General features: G+C 45.0%; 2 protein-coding genes and 1 long non-coding RNA gene across 13 annotated transcripts in view; 1 reads left to right on the forward strand and 2 right to left on the reverse strand.

The window, feature by feature from the left end:
• Positions 1–1,836, reverse strand: part of WDR19 (WD repeat domain 19) — a 91,973-nt gene extending 90,137 nt beyond the window's left edge. For all 3 annotated transcript variants that reach the window (XR_012904319.1, XM_014576749.3, XM_014576748.3), the window contains exon 1: positions 1,612–1,836. Coding sequence is in view for 2 of the 3 variants with exons in the window: in XM_014576749.3 (XP_014432235.2) it covers positions 1,612–1,836 (225 nt within the window). In the remaining variant the exon portion in view is untranslated. The remainder of the gene's footprint in view (positions 1–1,611) is intronic.
• Positions 1,714–19,167, forward strand: LOC142829658 (uncharacterized). 2 transcript variants are annotated; one of them, XR_012904323.1, is made up of 5 exons: positions 1,714–1,839; positions 5,868–6,011; positions 6,572–6,744; positions 15,060–17,995; positions 18,888–19,167. It is a non-coding gene; the product is annotated as an uncharacterized LOC142829658 (long non-coding RNA). The 2 variants fall into 2 exon arrangements; XR_012904322.1 differs by lacking the exon at positions 1,714–1,839 and adding an exon at positions 4,449–5,775.
• A 1,508-nt stretch (positions 19,168–20,675) lies between these two features.
• Positions 20,676–26,436, reverse strand: part of KLHL5 (kelch like family member 5) — a 158,324-nt gene continuing 152,563 nt past the window's right edge. For all 8 annotated transcript variants that reach the window (XM_075930567.1, XM_075930569.1, XM_025187964.2 and 5 more), the window contains 2 exons: positions 23,942–24,113; positions 20,676–22,188 (listed from right to left, as the gene is read on the reverse strand). In XM_075930567.1, the coding sequence (XP_075786682.1) occupies positions 22,132–22,188; positions 23,942–24,113 (229 nt within the window). In that variant the 3' untranslated portion in view covers positions 20,676–22,131. The remainder of the gene's footprint in view (positions 22,189–23,941; positions 24,114–26,436) is intronic.

Here is a 26,436-nt window from a genome sequence, read left to right on the forward strand (position 1 = left end):
TCTGGTGTTGAAAAAGCTCAGCCTTAAAAACGAAAGGTGAAAATAGTACAAATATACTTTATTTTTTTAAAAAAATTGCTAATACAAATTTAAAAAATTCAGACTTTTGCAAAGACAGCATATTTGATTGTTGCTGCTTGGTTTAGTTGTGTACTTTTACTTGTAACTGAACTATAAAATTACCTCACCCCCCACATCTTGTTATGAAGCCCAGGATTTTAACAGAGTTCAGAAAAGAACTAGAATACTAGATAAATTCATGGAAGTTAGGTCCATCAATGTTTATTACCTAGAATGGGTAGGAATGGTGTCCCTAGCCTCTGTTTGTCTGGGGCTAGAAATGGATGACAGGAGAGGGATCACTTGATGATTACGGGTTTCTGTTCACTCCCTCTGGGGCATCTAGCATTGGCCACTGTGGGAATACAGGATACTGAGGTAGTTGGACCTCTGATCTGATCCAGTATGGCTGTTCTAATGTTCTCATTACTTTAAGAGACTGCATAAGAAGCTCACTCTTCAGTTTTAAAAAAAGTTTCTAGTACAGTGAATAGGATTTTATAACAAAAATTAAAAAATGGAGTTTCCTTACATAAACTGGATATTTAATTTTATTTAAATTAGAAGAATTTAAGTTTTCTATTTATAAATAGTCCCCTGCATGCAAGGCATGTAAACGTGTAAGCACTCAAATTTTCAGCAGTTACACATTTACCTGAATACACTCATTTTAACATCTCTAGGTTACATGCGCTGTGGGCTCTGCAGTATCTTTCTCTATATACATATATAAAAAAACTTTTCCTGCGGGCCGACAGAGTGACATTGTACAGCTTCAGCCCTTATTTGGCTGCAGGAAGGTGGCAACTTTGCTCCCGCTGTGGCACGAGTAGCAGGGGAGGCAACGATCCAGCTACGGTGGGGTGGACAGATGGGAGGTTGGTGCGCATAGCTCGCAGGGGGCACAGCACCCTAGTAAAGCTCAAATAAGATTTATACTGCAGAGCCTGACGTGTAGCCTCCCTCAGCAGAGAAGCTGCCTCCCGTGGAGCTGGGCCAATGGTTTTCACAGAGCTGGTCCCTTAGCGATCGGCCCTGGTCCCGGGGGGCCAGCACGCAGCCTGCGACTCGGAGGATGGGCTGGGCACGGACAAGGGCTGCTCCAGCCGTAAGTGCAGTGGGCCCCGCGGGGCTGGAGTAGCCCCGTGCCTGGGGCAGGCGGCGCGTCGGGCAACCCCGCGGCTAACCGGGCCGATAATCATTGCCGGTGTAGGGCGTCGCGTACCGGTTAGCCGGTTGCCCTCCCGCATCCCTATTCCCACCGCCCGGCAGCGCACAGCCACTCCCCACGGCCCCGCCCCCGGGCCAGCTGCTCGCCTTCCCCGCAGCCCCGCCACAGCGACGTGCCCTCGGGCCGCGCTGCCCTCCAGGCCGGGGCACCTCAGCCTGCCCACGAGCCCCGCAGCTCGCCCAGCCCAGGGCAGGGCGTCCGAGTGCCGCAGGCCCCAGGCTGGCTCCTCGACCTATGACCGGCGTGACGCGCAGGCAGCTAGAGGGGTCCCAGCCCGTACGCGCCCCGCCTGCCCCGATAACGGCGTTTCTCAACTTTACCTTCATCTTCTCGCCTGGGACCCCCAGGCACTGTTTCGCGTGCGCATGCACCAACGCTCTACTGGCTGGGGGAGCGCAGTCCTTCCTGCTAACAGCGTCCCTGTCACCCAGGTGATGGGAAGAGCCTCCGGTGCCACGGCCAATCAGGGCGAGAAGGCGGGACTCAGCTGGAATCTGATCTGAGCGAAGCAGCTCCTGCCGGCCTCCGTAGCCAGCCCCGCGCATAAGGTGAGCGGATGAGATGAGGGGAGGCGGTCGCTTGTCCAAGCCAGTGTATAGACCGCTGGACCCGGCTTGGCTTGGATGGGGCCGATCCCCGGGAGAGTCTCGCTAGCTGTCCGGAGTAGCGGCCGAGCCGGACTTGCAGCCCCTCCCTCTAATGTGGGTGCTGAGCCCCGGAGCCGCAGGGACAGTCGCGCTCCTCTGGACGAACGAGGCTGTCCCACAAGCCACGGGGGCGGGGCAGCTGCGCAGGGCACATGGGGGACGCTCTGCCCTGCGCCCCCCACTAGCTGGCCCGGTTGTAGTGTCACGTTACAGCCAGGCGCCGCTTATGGTGTAGACCGAACAAGGTCACAGCTGGGGTGGGCGGCAGGCGGTCTGGACGGCTGTTGGCTACTCCGGAGTCCTCCTGGGTGTAATTGCGTTTCCTTGAAAGCCAAGCGTGTTTCGGGTGACCCGGCCTCCACTCTCCTTTAAGCAAAGAGCTGCGCCACGGGAGAGCTAATTAGAGCGGCCCAGCTGTAGCAGTACAGATTGTAGTGTAGAAATAGCCTTATCACTTGTTCTGTGCTTGAAGCAGGAGCAGAGAATGAGAAACGATCTGCTCCTAGGCTATGTCTACACTGACGGGATCTTGTGCCAGAGCTATGCAAATGAAGCTAAGCAAGGAATATTGCTGAGCCTCATTTGCATATGTAGTGAGCCACCATTTTTGTAGAAGAGGCTCTTGTGCAAGAAGCTGTCTACACTGCCCCTTCTTGCGCAAGAAAAACCCTCTTGTGCAATGCTGCTATGCTGATCATTTTCAGGAATAACAGCATTTTTACTGGAGCCCTCCTTGCAAATTTTTCAAGGGGCTCCTGTGGCACAATATATTTCCAGGTTCCCCAACCCCATACAATAATTGGTCTGGTAGTGAGGGAGGGCCTTCGCCTGCACACCATGTTCTCCCAAGGTGCCCAAGGTCTTGGCATGGGAGAAGACTTCCCTTGCTCTCCTGCCCCAGGCCAATTAGGGCCTAGGGGTGGGGGAGCATGCAAAGCTTCCTCCGCTCTTCCCACCAGCGCACCGTACTTCAAAGCTCTATGTGCTCCTGGCAGGGTGGAAGGAGGCTTTGTGGGCTCCCCACGCACTAATTGGCCTGGGGGTAGGGGAGCAGCAGGACCTCCGTGGGCCTGATCAATCCTGTGGAGGCCCTTTTGTCCACCCCTGGGTTAACCTGTATCAGAGGCAGCAAGGGAGGAAACAGGAACTAGTCCTGGGGGGAGCTTGCTTAAAACCTGGTTGCCCCCCTTTGCCCCCTCGCACTGCTGCCTCTTCATTGCAGCAGCCCAGGCTTGCAGTGGACAGAGGCAGCTGCACATCCTGTGGAGCAGCCTCTTGTGTGTGTCATTTGCCTCTGTGCATGGGGTCCCAGCCCCACAGAGACGGGGTGCTTCTGGAACAGCTTCCGTCTGTGACCAGCCTGGGCTGCCATGGACAGAAGCTGATTCAGAGCAGCCTCCCCCTGCACTCTCTGTCCACCGGGAGCTCGGCTCCCCGCAGACAGAGACTGCTGTCAACCGGATCTGCTGCCTCTGTATCAGAGGCAGGCAGCTGGTCTGCAAGGGGAGCTGGTTTTTAAATTGGCTCCCCTCGTGGACCAGCTCCTGCCTGGCACCACATGCTGCCTCTGCTTCTGATAGACAGGCAGCAGAGTGGGGTGGCAGGAGGCTCCCAGGGAGTGGGGCTGGATTGCACTGGGTGCCGGCCCTGTCTGACAGACTACAGAATAGTTGGCTAACTGGTAAGAATTCATGGGGTAAATTGACTATTCAGTTAATTGATAGCTAACATCCCTAATACACATGAAGGAACCTGAAAATAAAGGGCTCTAAAGAACTCTTGGAAAAAAAGCTTAGTCAGTTAGTAACTTTGTTTTCACTTGCAAGCACTTAAATCCTACTTTTTATACTTAATAAAAATGCTTTTGTTAATTATTTACCCGGGGCTTGATACTGTGGATGCATCTCATAAGGAGGAGAGGATATCTTTAAGAGCTCTCTGTATAAAACTGTTACAGAGGAAGATGGATGTATTTGGGGTTTCTGGGTGCTGCAAATAGCCCTATAGCTTAGCCCTCCCAGAGCTGAACCAATTCACTGTCTGTGTTGCTTTGAAGGGGGACAGTAACCCCAACTCTGTGCCTTGGCTGGGGAAGGCCAGAACTTCTGGCCTAGAAGGACAGGGTGGAGAGAAGCCCCAGAAAGCAGGCATCAGTGGCTTGATCAGCTCATGGGACAATCCCAAGGGCTGTGTCTACATTGACACCCCTTTCCGGAAAAGGGATGCTAATGAGACACTTTGGAATTGCAAGTGCCGCGGGGGATTTAAATATCCCCCGCGCATTTGCATGAACATGGCTGCTGCTTTTTTCCGGCTCGGGGTTATTCATAAGGGATCTTCCGGAAAAGGGCTTATTTTCCACAAGATCCCGTCTAGACTGGCGCTTTTCTCCGGCAAAACCCCGAGCCGGAAAAAAGCGGCAGCCATGTTCATGCAAATGCCGCGGGGGATATTTAAATCCCCCGCGGCATTTGCAATTCTGAAGTGTCTCATTAGCATCCCTTTTAAGGAAAAGGGTGCCAGTGTAGACACAGCCAAGATGTTTCTGTGATCTAATCTATCACACTCTGGCTATGTCAATACTGCTGACAAAAGGCAGAAAAAGATACACAAACTGAACTGCAATTTATGTATCTTTTTCCACTTTTTTTCCCCAAAAGAGGATCTTTTGAAATTTGGCCCATCTACACGGGATCAAATTTCAGAAAAAACTCTTCTTTTGAAACATCCCTTATTCCTCTCAGAGAGGAATACAGGGATGCCAAAAGAACACATCCGCTTTTTTTGGAAACTGTTTTGAAAATGTGGATGCATTGCTTGGATGCAGCAGAACTTTTCCGGGATATGTCCCAGAAGTCAAGGCTGTGGTTTGGACTGAATCCACCCTCACTCTTCCTACCCTAGTTTTCCTATTGTGGTAAACTGTTGGGAGAAGAGAAGTGAATTTCCGATTTTGGCCTCGACCCTAAAAATCTTTGTGCATCTCTGATCAACTGTCTCCTTATCCCTCTTCCACTTTTCCTTTTTTTTTTTTTCTTGGAAGAGGGAGAGAGCTCCCAGGATAGGCATAGCAGGAACAGGTAGCACACTTCTTCATCCACCTGTGCTGGAGCATTGATGGGGGAGGGCAGCTCCAATCTCTCACTACTCAGTATTGCCCCTATTCCAAGGGAATTTCCTGTGAGCTGCTTGCTGCTAAAATTCTGCCCATATGTACTGCCTGACGGCTAAATCTCACTTGAGAAGAAAGAGTTACTCACCTTGTACAGTAACTGTGCTTCTTCGAGGTGTGTCCCCGTGGGTGCTCTACTCTGGGTGCTTGGGCGTCCTCGCGCCGGCGACCAGAGACTTTTCTAGCAGTTTCTGCTGCGCCGCGCAGGTGCCACGGTGCCCTCTAGTGTCATTGGAATTGTTGGGCACGTGCATGGCACGGATCCTCCATTCCATCTCTACGCGCTAGAGTATAAGGCTCCAAGCAGGGGAAGGAGGGAGGGTAGTGGAGCACTCACAGGGACACACCTCGAAGAAGCACCGTTACTGCACAAGGTGAGTAACTCTTCTCCTTGAGTGGTCCCCATGGGTGCTCCATTCTGGGTGACTACAGAGCAGTTGTCGGCTCATGGAGGTGGGTTTGGAGCTGTGTAGCAGTAACTGTGGACAATACAGCATGTCTCATTGCCATGGAGGATGCTATGGAAGAGGAAAGTGCATAATGTTGCGCAAAAGAGTGGTCAGATGACTAGGTGGCAGCACTGAAAATGTCTTGGAGTGGAACGTTACGAAGGAAGGCGGTTGTGGCATCTACCGCCCTGGTGGAATGAGCTGTGATACTTCCAGGTAAGTGCCTGTCATGCAAGGCGTAACAAGTTCGAATGCAGAAGGTAATCCATTTTAAAATTCTCTAAGAGACGAGACTGCTTGTCCCTTAGATCTTTCAGCATAAGAGATGAAAAGTCTAGGTGAGGCTTGCCACGGCTTTGTGAGGTCAACGTAGAATGCCAGAGCTCGTCGGACGTCGAGAGTGTGCCATGCAGCGTGGACTGGGTCGACATGTGGCTTCGGAAAGAAGGCAGGTAAGTGTATGGGTTCATTCACGTGGAAGGGGGAGGGCACTTTAGGGAGGAAATTACGGTGGGGTCAGAGTATCACTCCGTCCTTTGTAAATACAGTGTATGGAGGGTTGGCCATCAAGGCCGCAAGCTCACTCACCCTCCTACTGGAGGTAATAGTGCCGAGGAAGGAGACTTTCATAGATAAATGAGATCAAGAGCAAGTGGCTAGAGGCTCGAATGGTGGTTTTGTCAAGCTTTTTAGAACGTGGTTCAAGTCCCAGACGGGGACCAGAGGTCAGACAGGAGGAAAGGTATTCTGTAGGCCTTTAAAGAAATGTTTGGTCAGCGGATTAGCAAGAAAAGAAACGCCATCCGTGGAATGGTGAAAAGCAGCTGTGGCGGTGGTGTGGACCTTGATACTGCTGAGTGCTAGGCTCGACTGTTTAAGGGATAGTAAGTAATCCAGTAAGGTAGGTAAAGGAGCGAGCTCTGGAGGGGTTGCATGTGTTTGAGCATACCAATGAGAGAATCCATTTGTACAGGTAAGTTCTTCTAGTAGAATGTCTTCTACTGTTTATCAGGATGTCCTTCACCTATTCTGAGCAGTCAGTCTCGGCATCCTGGAGCCATGAAGGAGCCAGGCATGGAGATGGAGCTTGAGAACGTCTGGATAGAGAGTCCATTCGTGGTTCTATGAGAGAAGATCGTGGTGAAGTGGGAAGGGATGTGGATCCATCACCGCCATCTTGAGGAGGTAAGGATACCACATCTGTCTGGGCCATGCAGGTGCCACTAGTATGACACGTGCCTGGTCCGTCCTGATTTTGCTGAGGACTTGGTGTAGGACAGTAAGGGCGGGAACGTGTGAAGGAGAGGGGCGTCCCACGTGATCGAAAAGGAGTCTCCAAGGGAATGTTTGCCGAGAGGTGCTCTGGAGCAGTTAAAGGTGGCATTTTCTGTTGTTTTTCGTGGCAAAGAGATCCACATCTAGGTGGCCCCAGCGAAGGAAGAGTGGGGTGAGAACGTGTCTGTCGATCTCCCATTCATGTTGGTCTTGGAACGTACGACTTAGGGCATCAGCTGTGATGTTGAGTTCTCCCGGAAGGTAAACGGCTGAAGGGGTGACCCCATGCGTCAGGCACCAGTTCCAGAGCTTATAGCTTCCGAACACGGGGAAGGGGATCGAGCCCCGCCTTGTTGGTTGATGTAGTACATGCAGGTGGTATTGTCCGTCATGATGGTAATGGACTTGTGAGCTATTTACTGATTGAAATGTTGGCATGCATATCTGACCGCCCACAACTCGAGAAGATTGATATGGAAAGTTTGCTCCGTGAAAGACCATTTGCATTGGGCTGTGATGTTTCCTAAATGGGCCCCCCCATCCCATGAGGGAGGCAGAGAGTGGAAAGGAACGCCATGTTACATGTTTTGCGGAATTGTCCACCAAAGCAGCGAGTTGATGATGAGTGGTGGGATAGCTACGGGTTTGGAAAGTTGGTCTCTGAAAGGCTTGTAGACTGTTGCGAGCCAGGACTGGAGTGGTCTCATGGAGTCCGGCCAATTTGACTACGTAGGTCGTGGAAGCCATGTGCCTGAGGATGTTGAGGCAGTCGCAGACCGTGACAGTGGGAACCGACTGTGCCTCGAGGATGAGGTTGCGTATGGTAGCAAACCTGTGCTTGGGAAGCGTAGCTGTCGCTGTGACTGTGTTGATGAGAGCACCTATGAACTCTAGCCTCTGCGTTGGTAGTAGGGTGGATTTTGCGTAATTTATGTTAAATCCGAGGCTGAGTAAAAGGGTTATTGCGGTGTCTGTCATGGCCTTGGTCTCGTTGAAGGACGTGCCTTTTATGAGGCAATCATCTAAGTATGGGAATATTATGATCCCTTGACAGCGAAGTGAGGCCATTATGACTGCCAGGGTTTTGGAAAACACCCTGGGTGCAGTAGAGAGGCCAAATGGGAGCACCCGTTATTGACAGTGGTGGGTGCCTACCGTAAAATGCAGAAAACATTTGTGAGCAGGATGAACCATAATATGAAAGTAGGCATCCTGGAGGTCGAGAACTGAAAGCCAATCGCCTTGATTGATAGTTGTGTGGGTTACCATCTTGAAATGGTGGCAAGCAATGTATTTGTTGAGGCGCCTGAGGTCTAAGATGGGTCGCCATCCTCCAATCTTCTTCTGGGTGAGGAAGTAAGTTGAGTAGAAACCCCGGCCATGGAATTGACGTGGTACTTGTTCTACTGCGCCCAGTCGAAGAAGATGTGAAACCTCCTGTTGGAGAATGGTTTTGTGAGAGAGGTCCCTGAAGAGGGACAGGGTAGGAGGATGGGTAGGAGGGAGGTAGGTAAAAGGGACAGTGTAAATAGATTTAATCAATTCCAGGACCCATTTGTCCAAAGTGATGAGGGACCATTGGTGGAAAAAGGCCCAGAGGGGGTAGTGGAACTGATGCGTATAGGTTGGCAGTATCAGTGAATTGGCTTCCCGGCTCTTGAGCTTACCTTCAAACTTGCTGTTTGCTTGATGGTGGATTAGTCATGAGGTGTTGCTGTTGCTGTTGTTGTGGTCTGCACCGCTGGGTTCTTTGTTTTGGGTGGAAATCGTATTTGGGCTGCTATATGAAGGAGTCTCTCGGGCGTTGGTAAGGTTGGTACCTGCTTCTCTTGAAGGGAGGAGTTGAACATTCCCAGAGTTCTGAGAGTAGTACGGGAGTCCTTCATGGAATGCAACACTTCATCGGTTTTGGCTGCGAAGAGGTTGGTCTGGTCAAAGGGTAAGTCCTCGACCTTCTGCTGCAGGTCCCTAGGAACACCAGAGGCCTGTAACTAGGAAATTTTGCGAAGGACAATCGCTGAAGCTGTGATTTGAGCTGCGGTGTCCTCTACATCCATGGCGGACTGTCGGGCTGTACGGGAGACCGTGTGGCCCTCTTGTATGATGCTAAGCAAGATCAGCCTCTTGTGTTCTGAGAGGTGTTGGTGCAGATCTTGAAGCTTGAAATAGTTAGCATGGTCATAGTCCGCAAGCATGGCGGTATAGTTTGCAGCCCTGAGGAGTAATGTGGCTGACAAGTAAACCTTGCGGCCCATAATATCCACTTTTTTGTGGTCTCTGTCTTCTGGAGTGGTTCTGAGGTTAGGTTGTTTGTTTTTGTGTCGAACCAAATCAACCACTAGGGAGTTAGGAGGTGGGTGGGTAAAAAGGAAGTCCATGTTCTTGGGTGCGATAAAATATTTGTGGTCTGCTCTCTTATTTGTTGGTGTGATGGATGCTAGGGTTTGCCAGAAGTTGTTGGCTGGGTCCATAATAACCTCGTCCATCGGGATAGCTATTCTAGAGGTGGCTGTGGGTTGTAGGGTGCGGAGGAGGCAATATTATTTCACCTGTACCTCCTGGAGGTCTCTTTCCTGGGCTATAGCCACTCTCTTGAACAAGTCCTGGAATTTTCTGGTGTCATCACCAGATGGTGGGGCTTCTGTTGTAACCGCTTCATCTGGGAAAGAGGAGGAGTTATGGAGAGGTGATCTGGTCTCCCCTTCAGATAGAGAATCATGTGCCTCCAAGGGGGCTGGAGAATTCGGTTCAGTCGCCGATAGTGGGGCGGGAGGTGAGGGGGGAGGTGACCTAGAAGTAGTCGAAGAGGCATAGTGGTAGCTCATCTTAGGACGCGGCTTCCATGGTTGCCATTGGGTGGCATATGGTTGAGGTGGGTTGGCGTATTGTGCATGCCAAGGGTGTGGAGCGGAAAAGTATGCATATTGGACTGGGGCCGGCTGCCAAGATTGAGGTCTATGTGCCGGGCTGGAGTGCTGGGAGGAGAATCCGCTCCTTAGCTCGGTGCCGATGTCACTGGCCGAGCGAGAAGCATCGAGACCTCACGGAACAGATGGAAGAGCCCAGGGAAGGCAGTGCCAATGATATGTGGCTCCGTACTAGGGAATGATACTGGTCACGCCGCTCGGTTGGTGCGGGACGATGCAGTTTGGATGGTGGCAGTAGGGGGAGCGGCAGTGTCGACGGTGCCAAAAATCGTTCCGGTGCCATGGCACTCAGTGGTGGTCTGACAGCACGTTCCTTCTTCGGCGCTGGGCTCGGTGCCGTTTTGGTGTGATGCTTTGGTGCCGAGCGATCTTTCGCTGGTGCCATCGGCGGTTCCACTGCCGTGCTGGTCGGTGCCATTGACCTCTGTTTTGGCTCCGACTGAGCTCTTTTGTGAGGTGCCAGATAATGAAGCAAAGGCATGAGGTGGCTGAAGGGGAAAGCTTAGACATGCAGACTGAAGCAGGATCAAAAGCCTCTGTGGGGGGACTGCTGGGTGAAGAAAATGGACAGTGGAAGCATGTGACTATGAGAACCAGGCAGAGGAAAAGATGGGCCAGTGAAGGAGAAATAGAGCTCAAGAACAGGTATGTGGAGTTGGAGAATGGAGAAGGGATACAGCAGGTGGCCACTGAAGGTGGAAAGGAAAGGAAGAAGAGAAGAGTGACTAGTCCCATACATAAAGGGGAAGAGTCGATGGAGACAACATCAATAATGAGCACCAGGAGGATACAGGATGGGTTGAAAAAGATTGCAAGGGAAAAGAGGAATGGAAAGGACTTGCAGCCAGAGGAAACAACGGATAGACCAGAGAATCGCACTGTCACCAGGAAAAAGCAGGTCTACGTGATTGGGGACTCCTTACTGAGAAGTATAGACAGGCCTGTAACCAGAGCTGATCCAGAGGACAAAAGGGTGTGCTGTCTGCCAGGTGCTAAGATACGGGATGTGGAACTAAGGTTGAAGAGGATCCTAAAGGGAGCGGGAAAGAATCCATTGATCATCCTTCACGTAGGAACAAATGATACGGCTAGATTCTTGCTGGAACGAATCAAGGGAGACTATGCCAGGTTGGGGAGGATGCTTAAGAAAATCGAGGTTCAGGTGATCTTCAGTGGGATTCTGCCTGTTCCTAGAGAAGGGCAACAAAGGTGTGATAGGAGTATGAGGCTCAATAGGTGCCTCAGGCAGTGGTGCTATAAGGAGGGCTTTGGGATGTATGGTCACTGGGAGGCATTCATGGACAGAGGACTGTTCTCTCGGGATGGACTTCACCTAAGTAGGGAAGGAAACAGACTTCTACGATGGAGGCTGGCACAACTGATTAAGAGAGCTTTGAACTAGGAATTTGGGGGAGACGGTTGGGAGATGTCCAGGTAATCTCTACGCCGGATTTTAGCATTGAGAGGGAAGAAAACAAAGAAAGAAAGGATATAGCTGGGGGTAAGAGAATGGTCATAAGGAGGAAGGGCAGAGTGGATACTAGTCTAATTAGTCATATTGGAGGTACAGAGGTAAAGAATGTGAGTGAGGTGAAACAGCAAAAATTAAGATGTTTGTACACCAATGCGAGGAGCTTAGGTAACAAAATGGAGGAACTAGAGCTACTGGTGCAGGAAGTGAAACCAGATATTATAGGAATAACAGAAACATGGTGGACTAGGCATGACTGGAGTACAGGTATTGAAGGGTATGTGTTGTTTAGGAAAGACAGAAATAAAGGTAAAGGTGATGGAGTAGCATTGTATATCAATAATGAGGTAGATTGAAAAGAAATAAAATGATGGAATGGAGAAGACAGAGTCTGTCTGGGCAAAAATCCCCTGGGATAGTGCTTGGGGTGTGCTTTAGACCACCAGTATCTAATTTGGATATGGATAGAGACCTCTTTAATGTTTTTAAAGAAGTAAATACTAACGGAAACTGTGTAATCATGGGAGACTTCAACTTTTCAGATATAGACTGGAGAACAAATACTGGTTATAATAATAGGGCTCAGATTTTCCTAGATGTGATAGCTGATAAATTCCTTCATCAAGTAGTTGTTGAACCAACAAGGGGGGATACCATTTTAGATTTGGTTTTGGTGAGTAGTGAGGACCTCATAGAAGAAATCGTTGTAGGGGACAATCTTGGCTCGAGCGATCATGAGCTAATTCAGTTCAAACTAAATGGAAGGAAAAACAAAAATAAATCTGAGACTAGGGTTTTTTATTTCAAAAGGGCTAATTTTATTAAAATTAAGGAAATTAGTTAGGGAACTGGATTGGACTGAAGAATTTATGGATCTAAAAGTGGAGGAGGTCTGGGGTTATTTTAAGTTAAAGTTGCAGAAGCCTGTATCCCAAGAAAGAGGAAAAAATGTATAGGTACGTGTTTTAGACCAAGTTGGATGAGCAAGCATCTCAGGGAGGTGATTAAGAAAAAGCAGAATGCATAGAAGGAGTGGAAGATGGGAGGGATCAGCAAAGACAGCTTCCTTATTGAGGTTAGAGCATGTAGGGACAAAGTGAGAGGCTAAAAGTCATGTAAAGTTAGATCTTGCAAAGGGAATTAAAACCAATAGTAAAAGGTTTTATAGCCATATAAATAGGAAGAAAACAAACAAAAAAAAGTGGGATCACTAATCACTGAGGATGGAGTGGAGGTTAAGTATAATCTAGGCATGGCCCAATATCTAAACAAATACTTTGCTTCAGTCTTTAATGAAGCTAATGAAGAGGTTAGGGATAATGGCAACGTAACAAATGGGAATAAGGATATGGAGGTAGATATTACCAAATCCGAGGTAGAAGCCAAACTCGAACATCTTAATGGGAGTAAATCAGGGGGACCCAGATAATCTTCATCCAAGAATATTAAAGGAACTGGCACATGAAATTGCAAGTCCATTAGCAAAAATTTGTATTAATCTCTAAACTCAGGGGTTGTACCATTTGGCTGGAGAATTGCTAATATAGTTCCTAATTTTAAGAAAGAGAAAAAAGTGACCCGGGGAACTACAGGCCTGTTAGTTTGACATCTGTAATATGCAAGGTCTTGGAAAAAATTTTGAAGGAGAAAGTAGTTAGAGACATTGAGGTTAATGGCAATTGGGACAAATTACAACATGGTTTTACAAAAGGTAGATCGTGTCAAACCAACCTGATCTCCTTTTTTGAGAAAGTAACAGATTTTTTTAGATAAAGGAAATGTAGTGGATCTAATCTACCTCGACTTTAGTAAGGCATTTGATACAGTACCACATGGGGAATTATTGGTTAAATTGGAAAATATAGGGATTAATATGAAAGTTGAGAGGTGGATAAGCAACTGGTTAAAGGGGAGACTACAGCAGGTCATACTGAAAGGTGAACTGTCAGGTTGGAGGAAGGTTACTAGCGGAGTTCCTCAGGGATCAGTTTTGGGGCCAATTTTATTTAATCTTTTTATCGCTGACGTTGGCATCAAAAGTGGAAGTGTCTTGATAAAATTTGCGGATGACAAAGTTGGGAGCTATTGCCAATTCAGAAAAGGATCGGGATATCATACAGGAAGATCTGGATGATCTTGTAAATTGGAGTGATAGCAATAGGATGAAATTTATTAGTGAGAAGTGTAAGGTTATGCATTTAGGGATTAATAACAAGAATTTTAGTTATAAGCTGGGGACACATCAATTGGAAGTAACAGAAGAGGAGAAGGACCTTGGAGTCCTGGTTGATCACAGGATGACTATGAGCCGGCAATGTGACATGGCCATGAAAAAGGCTAATACAGTTTTGGGATGCATTAGGTGAGGTATTTACAGTAGGGATAAGGAGGTGTTAGTGCCGTTATACAAGGCATTGGTGAGACCTCATTTGGAATACTGTGTGCAGTTCTGGTCTCCCATGTTTAAGAAGGATGAATTCAAACTGGAACAGGTACAAAGAAGGGCCACTAGGATGATTCGAGGAATGGAAAGCCTGTCTTATGAAAGGAGATTCAAGGAACTTGGCTTGTTTACCTTAGCCAAAAGAAGGCTGAGGAGAGATATGATTGCTTTCTTTAAATATATTAGAGGGATAAATGCCAGGGAGGGAGAGGAATTATTTAAGCTCAATACCAATGTGGACACAAGAACAGATGGATATAAACTGGCTAGTAGGAAGTTTAAACTCGAAATTAGGCGAAGGTTTCTAACCATTAGAGGAGTGAAGTTTTGGAACAGACTTCCAAGGGAAGTAGTGGGGGCAAAAGACATAACTGGCTTCAAGATTAAGCTAGATGGGTTTATGAAGGGGATGGTTTGATGAGATAACATGATCTTGGCAATTAATTGACCTTTCACTATCAGTGGTAAATAGGCCAATGGGGGGAAGATAGGAGTTACTATAGAGAACTTTTTCTGGGTGTCTGGTTGGTGAGTCTTGCCCACATGCTCAGGGTTCAGCTGATTGCCATATTTGGGGTTGGGAAGGAATTTTCTTCCAGGGTAGATTGGCAGAGGCCCTGGAGGTTTTTTGCCTTCCTCTGTAGCATGGGGCACGGATCACTTGCTGGAGGATTCTCTGTATCTTGGGGTCTTTCAACTATTGTTTGAAGACATCAGTATCTGAGATATAGGTGAGTAGTGGGTGGGTGAGATTCTGTGGCCTGCATTGTACAGGGGGTCAGACTAGATGATTATGGTGGTCCCTTCTGATCTTAAAGTCTATGAGTTGCCGATGCTTTTGAGTGCACCATACCGGAGGTTTCTGGCCTATCCTCGGTGCTGACCTGTACGGCTGATGGTAGCGATGGAGTCAGGGAAAGACCCGATTTAGAGGTATTAGGAACAGAGTGGGTAGAGGGTTGATTCTTTTCCATACCCTTACTCAATTGTGCTGGTCTTGAAGTTGCAGGAGAGTCCTCTGAGGAAGGATGGAAGGACTTCTCATATAAAAGTGTCTTTAGCCTGTTGGCTCTGTCCCAGTGCGCCCTCGCTGTCAATTTGGAGCAGTGGAGGCACTTCTGAGTTTGGTGCTCCCTCCCTTAGGCACTTAATACATTTAGAGTGCCTATCCGAGGCAGGCATGGCATCGCGACATGACTCGCATCTTTTAAAGCCTGGAGAGCCGGGAATGAGGGGTTGGGGAAAAGCGGCGAACCACAAAGGGAATTTTTTTTTTTTTTAAATTTGACAGGGAAGGAGAATAGGGCTCAAAAACTTGGAAGGTGAGGAAAATTAGGGTTAAAACTGGGAATGTAACTTTTTTTTTTTTTTTTTTTTTTTACAGAAATGAGGAGAACAATCGGCTCCGTCTGCTGCTGAGGACGGTAGAGAAGGAACTGAGGAGCTGTGCTGCGCACGCGCCCAACAATTCCAACAACACTAGAGAGTGCCACAGTGCCTGTGCAGCGTGGCAAAAACTGCTAGAAAAGTCTCTGGTTACCGGCACAAGGATGCACCAGCACCCAGACTGGAGCACCCACGGGGACCACTTGAAGGAGAATCCGGTTTTATCAGTTAGAAATCACTGCTGTTCCAAAGCTGTCTATATTTCACTTGAAATTCAGCAGGTTTGGAAAGAAGCAAGGATACAGTCAGACTGGAGAAAAGCAATAGCCAATAGTGGGTTTTTTTTTTTTCAGGTGATGTGTTCTTCTGAGCACTCATAATTTACACTGATGTTGACCCATATTAGTTGCATTTATCCTCAAGATATTGTGTCTTGATAATCATTCTTTTATCTGCAAAATACTGGATATGATTCTCCTCTAAGCATTTCAGTGCTGCACCTGCAATAGTGAGATGAATGCTGAGCATGTTGTTTTCATAGCGTACTTAGTAAATAAAGGGCCAAACTTTACTTCTCAGGAGGATAGTGCAAAATGCTAGCATTAGGCAAATGGATGAATAGAGAGACTTTGATTTGTATAGATCTTTTACAGTGCACTATAGCTTCCACATAATAATGCACGCTGAAGGATGTGTAATTGTCTTGTAGTGAAAGGAATGCAATGCTGTGTTTGGTCCAAAGGAAATGGGTGTAATTAGAGGAGATTGATTGCCTGCATACAAAGAAAAGTATAACCTTACTGGCCTATCATTAGTGGCCTTACTTGATGTTTTGAAGAGTCTGTTTTGCCTTGGTTAACTACAATGAGGACTACAATGAGCACATGTAGCCAGACAGAAAACCCCACCCTCCTCCCTCTGACAGCCTTGGGGGAGAGAATCTTGATAGCAAAACTCTGTCTTCAAAGGCTCCAGGGCCTCCAGAGGTGCTAGAATAATAATGGCCCTGGATGCTAGACAGGAACCAGATAATAGCGACAATTGGGCCAGCAGGTGATTGGGGCCTCGGGCTGCCTTTGGCTGGTACCAGTAATTGATACGCCTACATACCGTCCCAGAAGAGGAATCTGCCGCCCCATCAGAAAGAATGTCCAGCCCTAATGATTTAGTTACCTCCACCTCACAGGTGCAAATTAAGCTTTTGTACCCCCTGTGGGAATGGGCATCACAAAGATGTTCCAACTTAATTGGCATTTTAATGACAAGAGAAGCGTCTACGTGACCACAGGGGTATAAAGTAGGGCCTTGTGCCTCCTCTAATTGGAGATCCACCCATATACCTGGCGGTCTTGGACCCCCAAGACTTTAGGGATGCCTTCGTCTCATATCAACTGCTTCCCATTGGGATTGAGAGAAACGCTGGCTTCACCGGAGTAAGGATCGCAGGGGTGAGAATATACCTGCTAGGGGGTCTATTTTTGTGCGCATACAATAAGAGCTCAGAGAACCAAAAGGGTTTCATGGTACCTTTAAGTGACTTTTCATTGGATTTTCTGTCTTGCCTTTTGTAGTGGCTGTGTTATCTGTAACACAGCAGTAACATTTAACAGCTAAACTTGCCTTGTAACAATAAAATAGTAACTGTTTAAGCTTTAACCTGACTCCTCCTGTTGCTGTAACAGAACCAGACACAATTAAAAAAATCATAGCAAGTCAGGGGTAAACACAGTAAGAGCTGAGCGTTGTGCCATGCCGCCTCCACAGGGCAGACTCTTGGGGCGCCCATCAGCCTCCCTGGCTGCCCACGGAGAAGGGACCCTGTCCTAGCAGTCAAAGACTCGGGTGTGTGATAGGGCTCACAGACCACTCACTACCCCGGCTACCAGCTAACAGCACATTAAAGACTATTAGATTTATAGGGCATAAGCTTTCGTGGGCAAAGCTTATGCCCAAATAAATCCGTTAGTCATTCAGGTGCCACGGACTCCTTGCTGTTTTTTCAGATACATACTGACGTGGCTACCCCTTCTATTCTTTGTTAATCACATCTGAAGGCATACAACCCTTGCCTTTTGTCAAATCAGAAATACATCCCCACAATCGTACATTTAGGAACAAAGAAGTTGGTCAGTACCCAGATCAGGGACTGTACCCTGGAAAGCAGCAACTATGAAAATGGTTTTAGGGCCTGGATAGATAAGTAATGGAATTCAAGGTCATAGTGTGATACTGGGATAAAACAAATGGCTATTCTTGGATGTATAAATACAGGTAAGTTTATGGGTTCGTTACAATGAAAAACAGTGGGAACCTTGGGGAGGAACTTTGGGTGAGGACGGAGAACCACTCTGTCTTTATGAAATACTGTGAAGTGCGTCTGCCATTAATGTGCTGATTTTGCCAACCCTCCCCTGGCCTATGTGAGGGCCACCAATAAAGCCACCTTCATAGAAAGGTGGGGCATGGAGCTTGTTGTGCTGGGTTCAGATGGTTTACAGGTGAGCCCCCAAAGCACTAAAATTAGGTACCAGGCTGAAACAGGGGGCCTGATAGATGGATAAGTGTTCTATATGCCCTTGAGAAAGTGCTTGGTTGTTGAGTGAGTGAAGACTGATTTGTCGTCAATGGGTTGAGGAAAGGATGTTATGGCTGTGAGGTAAACCTTTAAAAAGCTGAAAGAGAGGCCTGACTCTTAATTCTAGGAGGTATTCCAAGATGTTAGAAAGTGGTACCATCGATGGGCTCAAGCATTTTTGTTCTGACCGTGAGAATCTTTGCCACTTATCTTTGTTCTTATTCTATGACTGTTCAACAAGATTTGTTTAACTTGATCAGTGAATGTTGTTTCTACCGAGGAGAACCATTGAGAAACCATGTCAGGAGATGAGGAAGCAATGGAACTCGACATGGCCTTCTCCTGGATATCTAAAGCAGGTAAGTGTACCATGTCTGCTTGGGCCAAGCTGGAGCAATAAGTATCACCATGGCTGTGTCCAACCTTATTTTGCTGATTACTTGATGGAGGAGTGGAATTGGAGGGAAAGCATAGAGAAACAGTGTATTCCAGGGTACTGTGAATGTGTCCTCCAGGGAGTGCATGCCAATATCTGCACGGGAACAATATGATGGAAGATTTTGTGGTCCATTTCCAATTCGTAGTTGGAGCTGAAATTCCTGCTGAGGTTGTCCATAGTGAGGTTGTCCTTGCCCAGTAAATAAGGCAGGAATTATAGTGGGCAAGGTAACCATCTGGAACCATTGTAGTCATATGTGTTGGTTGAGCTTCCTGAGATCTAGAATTGGTCACCATCCCCCTAACTTCTTCACTGTGAGGAAGAAGTTGGGGGTAAAACCGTTTGCCTCTGTAACAGTGAGGAACAGGTTCTACAGCTCCCAGATAAAGAAGGTGGTCGATTTCCTGGAGGAGAATGCTCTGGTGAGATGGGTCCCTGAAAAGAGATGGGGAAGGTGGGTGAGAGAACGGGGTAGAAGAAAAAAGGATACAGTATTCACTCTTTATAATGTCCAGTACCCATCTGTAGGTCATGATGGAGGATCGTTGACGGTAGAAGAGTACTAGATACTGCCAGAACAGTTAATGGGGCTGTAGTTGCCTTAAACAGAGAGGTGTTACCAGATTTTCAACCTGACCTTCAAAATGTTTGACTCGAAATTGAGGATTGAAAGATAGAAGGCTGGTCAGGGGTTTATCTTCATCTGGTTTGGTGTTGCGTCCTTCTGTTGTCAAAATGTCTCTGTGCCTGACTAAAAGTTGTGGGTTTGTATCTGTGAATAAAGAATGTTCCCTATTTACGTTTTGCTACAGTGACATGAATACCAAGCATCTTCAATGTGACTTGGGAGTCTTTAAGTGAGTGGAGTGACACATTGGTGGTGTCTGCGAAGAACTTGGAACCCTGGAAAGATCCTCTCCATGGCCTGTACCTCATGGGGAAAGCCCGAAAGATGAAGCCATAATGACCTCCTCATCACCATGGCTGTCACTATGGAACGAGACATGGTATCAGAGGCGTCTAAGGCAGCTTTAGAGCTGGGCAGGAAATCTCGGTGCTTCCGTTTATATTAGCCCTGAACTCCTCTCTCTTTCCTCCAGAAGGCTGTCAATAAAATGTGATAGTTGCTTGAAAATATGGTGTGTGTATTTTTGCAAGCATTGCAGTGATAGTTCGATATACGGATTTGGAGAGATGCAGGGGAATAAGCCTTCCTACCTTATGAGGTCCAGGAGTTTTCACTCCTTGTCACTTTGTTTTCCCCTCCGATTAACGGAATCTACAACTAAGGAGTTAGGGGATGGATGGGAAAACAAGAAGCCAGCACACTGTGGTGCAACGTAGTATTTATGGTATGACCTCTTGCAGATCCATGGCACTGTTGCTGGTCTGCCAGATCAATTTGGTAGGGTCCATGTGGGCTAGGTCCATCGGTAGGACCAGAGTAGCAGACAGGGAGGCATGCAGTATGCTGATTAATTTATGCTGAGTTTCAAGGAGGCTCACTAGGGAGACCTCCATGACATCGGCCACCCTCTTGCAAAGTCTGGAATGATTTAAAATTGTCTCCCACTGTGGGAGAAGGGAGCATCAAGGTGTCATCCAGGGAAGATGAGATGTGTGTCGGTGGATGTGAAGAAAGAGAAGACTCTTCATCTCTTGAAGCTGGTTCATCTTCCTCCTGGTAAGCAGATCAATCCAGGGAACATACAGAGGTGGCTCTTGATGGTGCAGATTGAGTTGGCTGAAGCTGTACTTATTGCACTTGATGGGCTCTGTAGGGTGCCCACGGGTTCTAGTAGGGCTAGTTGGGGACTGATCCAGGGTTCTGGGGAAATGCTGCGGGCTGACCCCGGACTCCACGGCTGCCCCCTTTGAAAGGCACAGAGGTGGCGTTTTAAAGGGGCAGCCCGCCCTCACAGCTGATCTGCGGATCAGCTGTGCAGCAGCTACCCCTTTGAAACCCCAAGGCAGCCTTTCAAAGTGGCAGTGCCGCTGTAATGCGCTGCCACTTTGAAGTACCCTTCCCTCCTCCTCCCCTCCTTTGCTGCCTCCATCTTATAGCAAAGGGGGATGGGGAGATATCGACTAGCCAACTAGTCAAAATACTATCCGATAAGCAAATGCTTATTGGATAGTCAACTTGTCTTTTACATCCTTAGATTGTATTCCCTGGGTATGTCATTCCAACATCTCTGATGAAAGAAACTCACTTAGCTAATAGGTTAGTCCCATTTTAAAAAGAGATGGAGGTATTAACTGTATTATCTTGGAATACCTAAGAATTTTGTTTATGAAGAACAATTCAAAATATTTAATAGAAACAGGAGATGCTTTTGTAACAACAGAAGTCCAGCATGATGAGTTTTAAAAAATAATGTAAAGCAGCTGAAATAAATCAGTTTTAAATGTACTAATCCAAAAATAAAATGTTTGTATTACAGATTGCACAAAAATAAGACACTAAACCACCAAATGGAAATTGTACTTAAAAAATATTTAAAACAATGACCACTGGTACACACTGAGAGATAAGCATTACACATTTCATCACGAAGTTTTACTGCTCAGTAATTGTTTTTAAAACAATAAATAATTCATTAAACATTAACATTGACATTTTTATTTAAAAATTACAAATGTATAAAGACTTTGGGTTTCAGACACTTTGAACTTACTTTCACAAACATTCAATGAGCCCACATCTTCACATTTTTCAATAGAAAAAGAAACACAATCATGTATTATATAGTTTGAAAACATATGAAACAAGGCACAGAAAAGCAAATGCCAAAAAACAAAAAAACTCTTTCACAAAACTTTCAGAGAACATTTGGAATGTCCACACAATTCTGTGTAATGAATTTATAACAATCAAACGAAAAAGTCAAATTATAAAGTACGTCAAAGGAAGTTCACTAAATAATTTAACTAATGGAGTCTGTTCCTGTGAGATACTATTACTTTTACACAAAGTGTTGATCATCCTTAACTGAGGGCACTTAAATCTGTCAGTCCTTCAAGATGCTATCTGTTGAAGTAACACTGTAGGAAAAAACAGCACAAGTGTTCCATTTCACTTATAAAAATGTATTCTTCAAATTAGTGCACATCCCCAATTTAAATACAATTTAAAAAATTATAGATAATTTTTAACCTTCATGTAATGGGATGCTTAGAAATTCCCAAAGCACCCATGTTAACTTCTGCTGGCTCACTTTTAATCACCCTTCACATCTCTCTCTCATTTTAAAAGGAAAAACTCTCAGAGAGTAGTTACAATCAAGTATAAATAATACGAGATGAAACTAAGTAAAGAAATGTAACACTGCATGTTAAATAAAACCTTTAAAAATCCAGAGTCTGCGGGATGTTGCATGACTCCTGCAGAAGTATTAAGTAGCAAATTTCTCTTGGCATAATAAAGACAATACTTAAAATAAGGCTTTGGTTAAATAAAAAGATTGCTAAACCTCAGTTATGATGAAAAAAGTGCAATATAGTCACCAAATAGATACCTTCATCTCCAAGGCAAGAAATAAGCCTGCCATTTACAACTGGTTTGCCTGTCTGCACTGAAAAATAACCTGCATAGCTGCAGCAAAACACATTCAGTACAGGCAAATTAAATATTTAGGGCCTGATCCTGCAACCTCTTTTCCCCTCTGAAATACGCTGGACTACTTCTTTGAATAAAATTACTCCCATACATGTCTGCAACATCAGGGTCCCTAATATGTAACATCCAATTATTTTAGAATAGACTTACTCAGTTTCTTAGCATTTTATAAGAAGAAAGTATTTGCTGGCAATCAACTGACTGCAGCACAATAGCTTACAAATACAGTTTTTGTACGTATATGGTAACATAAGAATTTTTTAAAAAGTGCTTATTCTTGGTTCATTAAAAATTGTTTAGCTGTATGCTATCTTAAAGCCCAAACACTTAGCTCTGTGGAAAATACACAGCACCTCTGTTTACTGATAACATATTCATTCATTGAGGAAAAATTAATAAGTATACGGGGGAGACTAGTATCTTCATATACAAAATTATTAGAGTTTTACTGTCACAACACATGCTCCAGCTCTTCCTAGGCACAATGGTGCAACCTAGAAGAAAAACAAAAACATGACTGATACATGGTATCTTTATAAAATAAATATAATCAACTTTAAAAAAAAAAGATGTATTTTCAAAACCAATAGTGCCCCACAATAGTTAAGGCTGTAATGTCATATTTCAGGTGTTTTGTGACATGGCTTTAAAAATTAACAAAAAGGGCTGAAACTTGACATAAAAATGTTCAATTAAGCAAGTAAATTTTCTTCTGAAGGATCAAATTCTGCTCTCTAAAGTTATGAACCCTGGCAAACAAGTACTCTGCATAGTAAAATATAAAATATCTATTTGAATTTTTTAAAATAAAGTATTTTTATTGTACTTTAAAGGTTTAGTAGATCCAAGAAAAGACATTGTGCACTGCAAATAGCCTTTATTGTGCAAGTCTTTTAATGCAACTTTTAACACAGCTCCTGATCACCTGGAAAATACTTCCAAGCAACACTCAGAGGTTTGTGCCTGAAGGAGAAAGTAGGGCAGGCTTGAAGTCTATTCACCAGATGCTCATATACCACAATGATGAGCATGGTATAAGTATCTCAATAAAAGAGATGCTGAGAAGAGTTTCTTAGGCAAATCAGATCAAACCTTGATAAGAAGGACCTAGTAACATGCAGTGTGAGAACTGTTCTTTAAAAATTTTATTTTGTTTTAAAAAGAAAACTAAAGGACAAGTTCTTGTACTTACTATTTTAATCTATTTTTTTAAACTTTGGTTTATCATATTGAACTATCCATCATCATCATCATCAACAACCACCACAGGCTCAATGCCCATTGGTATCTGATGCCTCCCTCACTATTTCCTTCCATCTTTCCCTGTCCAGTGCGGAGTGGCTTAGTTTCTGTAGACTAGCTCTGCACCAATCTACTATATCATCTACCCATTCTCCTTGGGGTCTGTCTCTCCTATGTGGACCAAGAACTATGGATGCTGAATAATAACACAATCTTCTTGACACTTGCCAAGACTTTCAACTGTAGGAAAATGAGAGCTGAGGGGTAGAGCTCTGCAAATCTGTGGATATCTGCTTTATATCCATAGGTATCAGATGTGAATGCTGATATCCAAGACTCATTTTTGAGGATACGGACGTGGATAAAAATGTTGTATACAGAACCTTGCAAATTTACAGATATATGCTTTATATTTGGAGGTATCCTCTAGGGATGTAAAATTCCATTTAATTGGCTAACTAGTTAAATGTAATGTGGTCCCTCCGCTGCGGATAGGGGCTGCTCTGGCTGGGCTGAAGTATCCCTGACCGTGGCGCACCCGAGCCAGGCCTGCCGATAAGGGCTGTTTTGACTGGGCTGGAGCACCCTTGCCCAGGGTGGACCCCATGGAGCTGGCACAGCCCCATGCCTGTGGTGAGCGGGTAGCTGCTCCAGCCCATACCAGTTAATTGGAACTGTTAAGCGCTTATCGGTTAATCACTCACATCCCCTTAGCATCCACATCTGTGGACATTAATGCAGATATCCATGGATTACTTTGGATCTGTTCAAGGCTATACTGATCGGTGCTCAGCACTTCTGAAAATCATGGAATTGATTTAGGCACCTCACTTTAAACTTTTATTTTGAAAATTTTGGTCTCTGTGTCTGTCTTCTGCTTCAGCTCTACTGTCTTGTAATCTCATTGTAGGCATGCACTTTATCTCTCTTCTTTATTTGAGAGCACAAAGCACACTTGACATCACTAAAATAAATACCACCTTATAATTTAAGTAGAAACTATACCTGGGTCCACTCATTGGTCTGGGGATCATAAGACTCTACTGTATTAAGATAGGTTTGCCCATCATAACCTCCAACAGCATACAACTTGTCACCAAGAAGACACACTCCCACTGCATCTCTGCTAATGCTCATTGAGGCCACTGCAGTCCACACATCTGTTTTTGGATCATACCTGAAAGAGAATTTTTGTAAAAGGCTAATATTACTGCTTATATTACTAGTTCCCTATAATTCCATTAATTAAAAATACAGAAATTGACTCTTTCAAGGTATTAGACTATCAAATGGAATCAGTAAAGGAGTATTTTCTCTTCAGGTGTGAAATTAAAAGTGTTTCTTACTTGTTTAAACCTTTCCCTTAAAAGCAGCATTTGGTTAATCATTTCACTGAGGCTGTACAGTCAGTACCAGGTACATTCACTAGATGCACACCTTCTGAATGGTCAAATACTGTACAGGTCCCATGATTTCAGTTGAAATATTTTACATTGTAGCACATCCAGAAGTGTAATGACAAGATTAAATGAATTTATTTACTGGATGGAAAAATACATGTAAAGTTGATTATTTCTGAAAGCATGAACAAAAATTCAAGTTATTAGAAAAACCCTCACCTTGTTACAAACAGAAGATTTCTAGTACTGCTAACAATAATGTACGCAATTTCATTTAGCAGCATATATGAATCATGTGTTAGAGTTATTTGAATTATGCTCTTGTAAAGTTTCTATTGTAAGCTAAATAGGAAAGGGTAAAGTAGAAAATCAATTAAGACACTTTAAATGGAAACAATTAAATCCTTTAAAATAGTTATTTAACAGTCCATGACTAGAACAAGCTTTTTGATAACTACCAGTTCACTTAAGTCCACAATCCTGAGAGCTGACCATGCAACTTTGCCCAAGACATATTTGGATTATATTTACCATGTTTATCTTTTCTAGCTTTTAAAAAATAGATACAATTTCTTTAAAAAATCTCTTTTATGACTGAACATACTCTGCTTTACAATCAAGTTCTTCTGCCCATTTATGTTAGACTATAGTGCTCACTTCAGCTCACAGACAGACAGAACTATTAAATCCCAAATTATATACTGAATAATGCAGTGTTTCTAAGGAGATTCATTGGACAAATAAGTTAACCAGTGCTTTTGAAATAACTATATAGAAAAAAGTTGACCTGGTATACAAGGCAAAACTTTTCTACGGCAATTTACAGAACTTTTCTGGCCATAAACTGATATCATTAGGATCACAAACACAATAATAGACAGGTGGTACACTGAAAAACCCTGAGTTTAACTTTGAGTCTAGAGTAAATTGGAGAATTTCGACAAGTTTATCTTTTAAGATCTTGTTTTTGACTCAATCTGCAAATGTCTTGCTTTGCGACAGGAAGACACAATGCCAAGAAAATAGAAACATAAATTTATTGAGGGAATCACATAAAGATGCTTTGAAGGCACAGGACTGTCAAAAGAAAATATTTTTTTAAAAAACAAATAGTCTAGTAGCACCTTAAAGACTAACAAAACATGTAGATGGAATCATGAGTTTTCGTGGGCACAACCCACTTCTTCAGATGACGGGCATACTAGAAGTCCAGATCCAAGAATAAATAAGGGAAAAGAGAAGGGGGGAGAAGAATAAAAGAGAAAAAAAGGAGGGGAGGAAAAAAGAAAGACAGTGAGTAAATAGTTCAAATAGTTACAAGAGGCTGATAAGAACAATTAACACCTCCATTGTTAGGTTGGTTGTGGAAGATAGTGTGCGAGCCAGCCAATATCCCGGTTCATACCATTTCCATAAGAACTAAACTTGTGAATGAAGTTAAGTTCCAACCCTTCTCTGTGTATTTGGCTTGTGGAATTGGCCTGAAACAAAATGGTGAGTTGGAGATACATTAATAAGTGTCCAGGCAGATTAAAGTGTTCTCCAACAGGTTTTTGTGTATTGCCTTTTTGGATATCTGATTTGTATCCAATTTATTCTTTCCCGTAGAGACTGTCCAGTTTGGCCAATATACATGACAGTGGGGCATTGCTGGCATTTGATGGCATAGATCACATTAGTGGAAGTGCAGTTAAATGAGCCTCTGATTTGGTGGCTGATGTGGTTGGATCCAATGATAAAATCGCTGGTGTAGATGTGTGGCCAGAGTTAGCACCAGGGCTGATTGCAGAGATGGGTTCCTGGATGATCATGATGGAGGTATGTTGTGTGGTTACTGGAAATAATTTGTTTGAGATTACGGGGTTGTCTGTAGGCAAGAACTGGCCTTTCCCCCAAGGACTCAGAGTGGGGGGTCATTTTCCAGGATAGGTTGTAGATTGTTGATAATGCATAGAAAGGGTTTAAGTTGTGGACTGTAGTAAGGACTAGTTGACTGTTCGATAAGCAAGTGCTTATCAGATAGTCAGTCGACTAATTGATTCCCCACCCTTGCTGCCTCTATCAGAGGCAACAATGGGGGTAAGACGGGGTACTTCAAAG

The sequence above is a fragment of the Pelodiscus sinensis genome, chromosome 5 (genome assembly GCF_049634645.1).
Source record: "Pelodiscus sinensis isolate JC-2024 chromosome 5, ASM4963464v1, whole genome shotgun sequence".
NCBI classification, from domain to species: Eukaryota; Metazoa; Chordata; order Testudines; family Trionychidae; genus Pelodiscus; species Pelodiscus sinensis.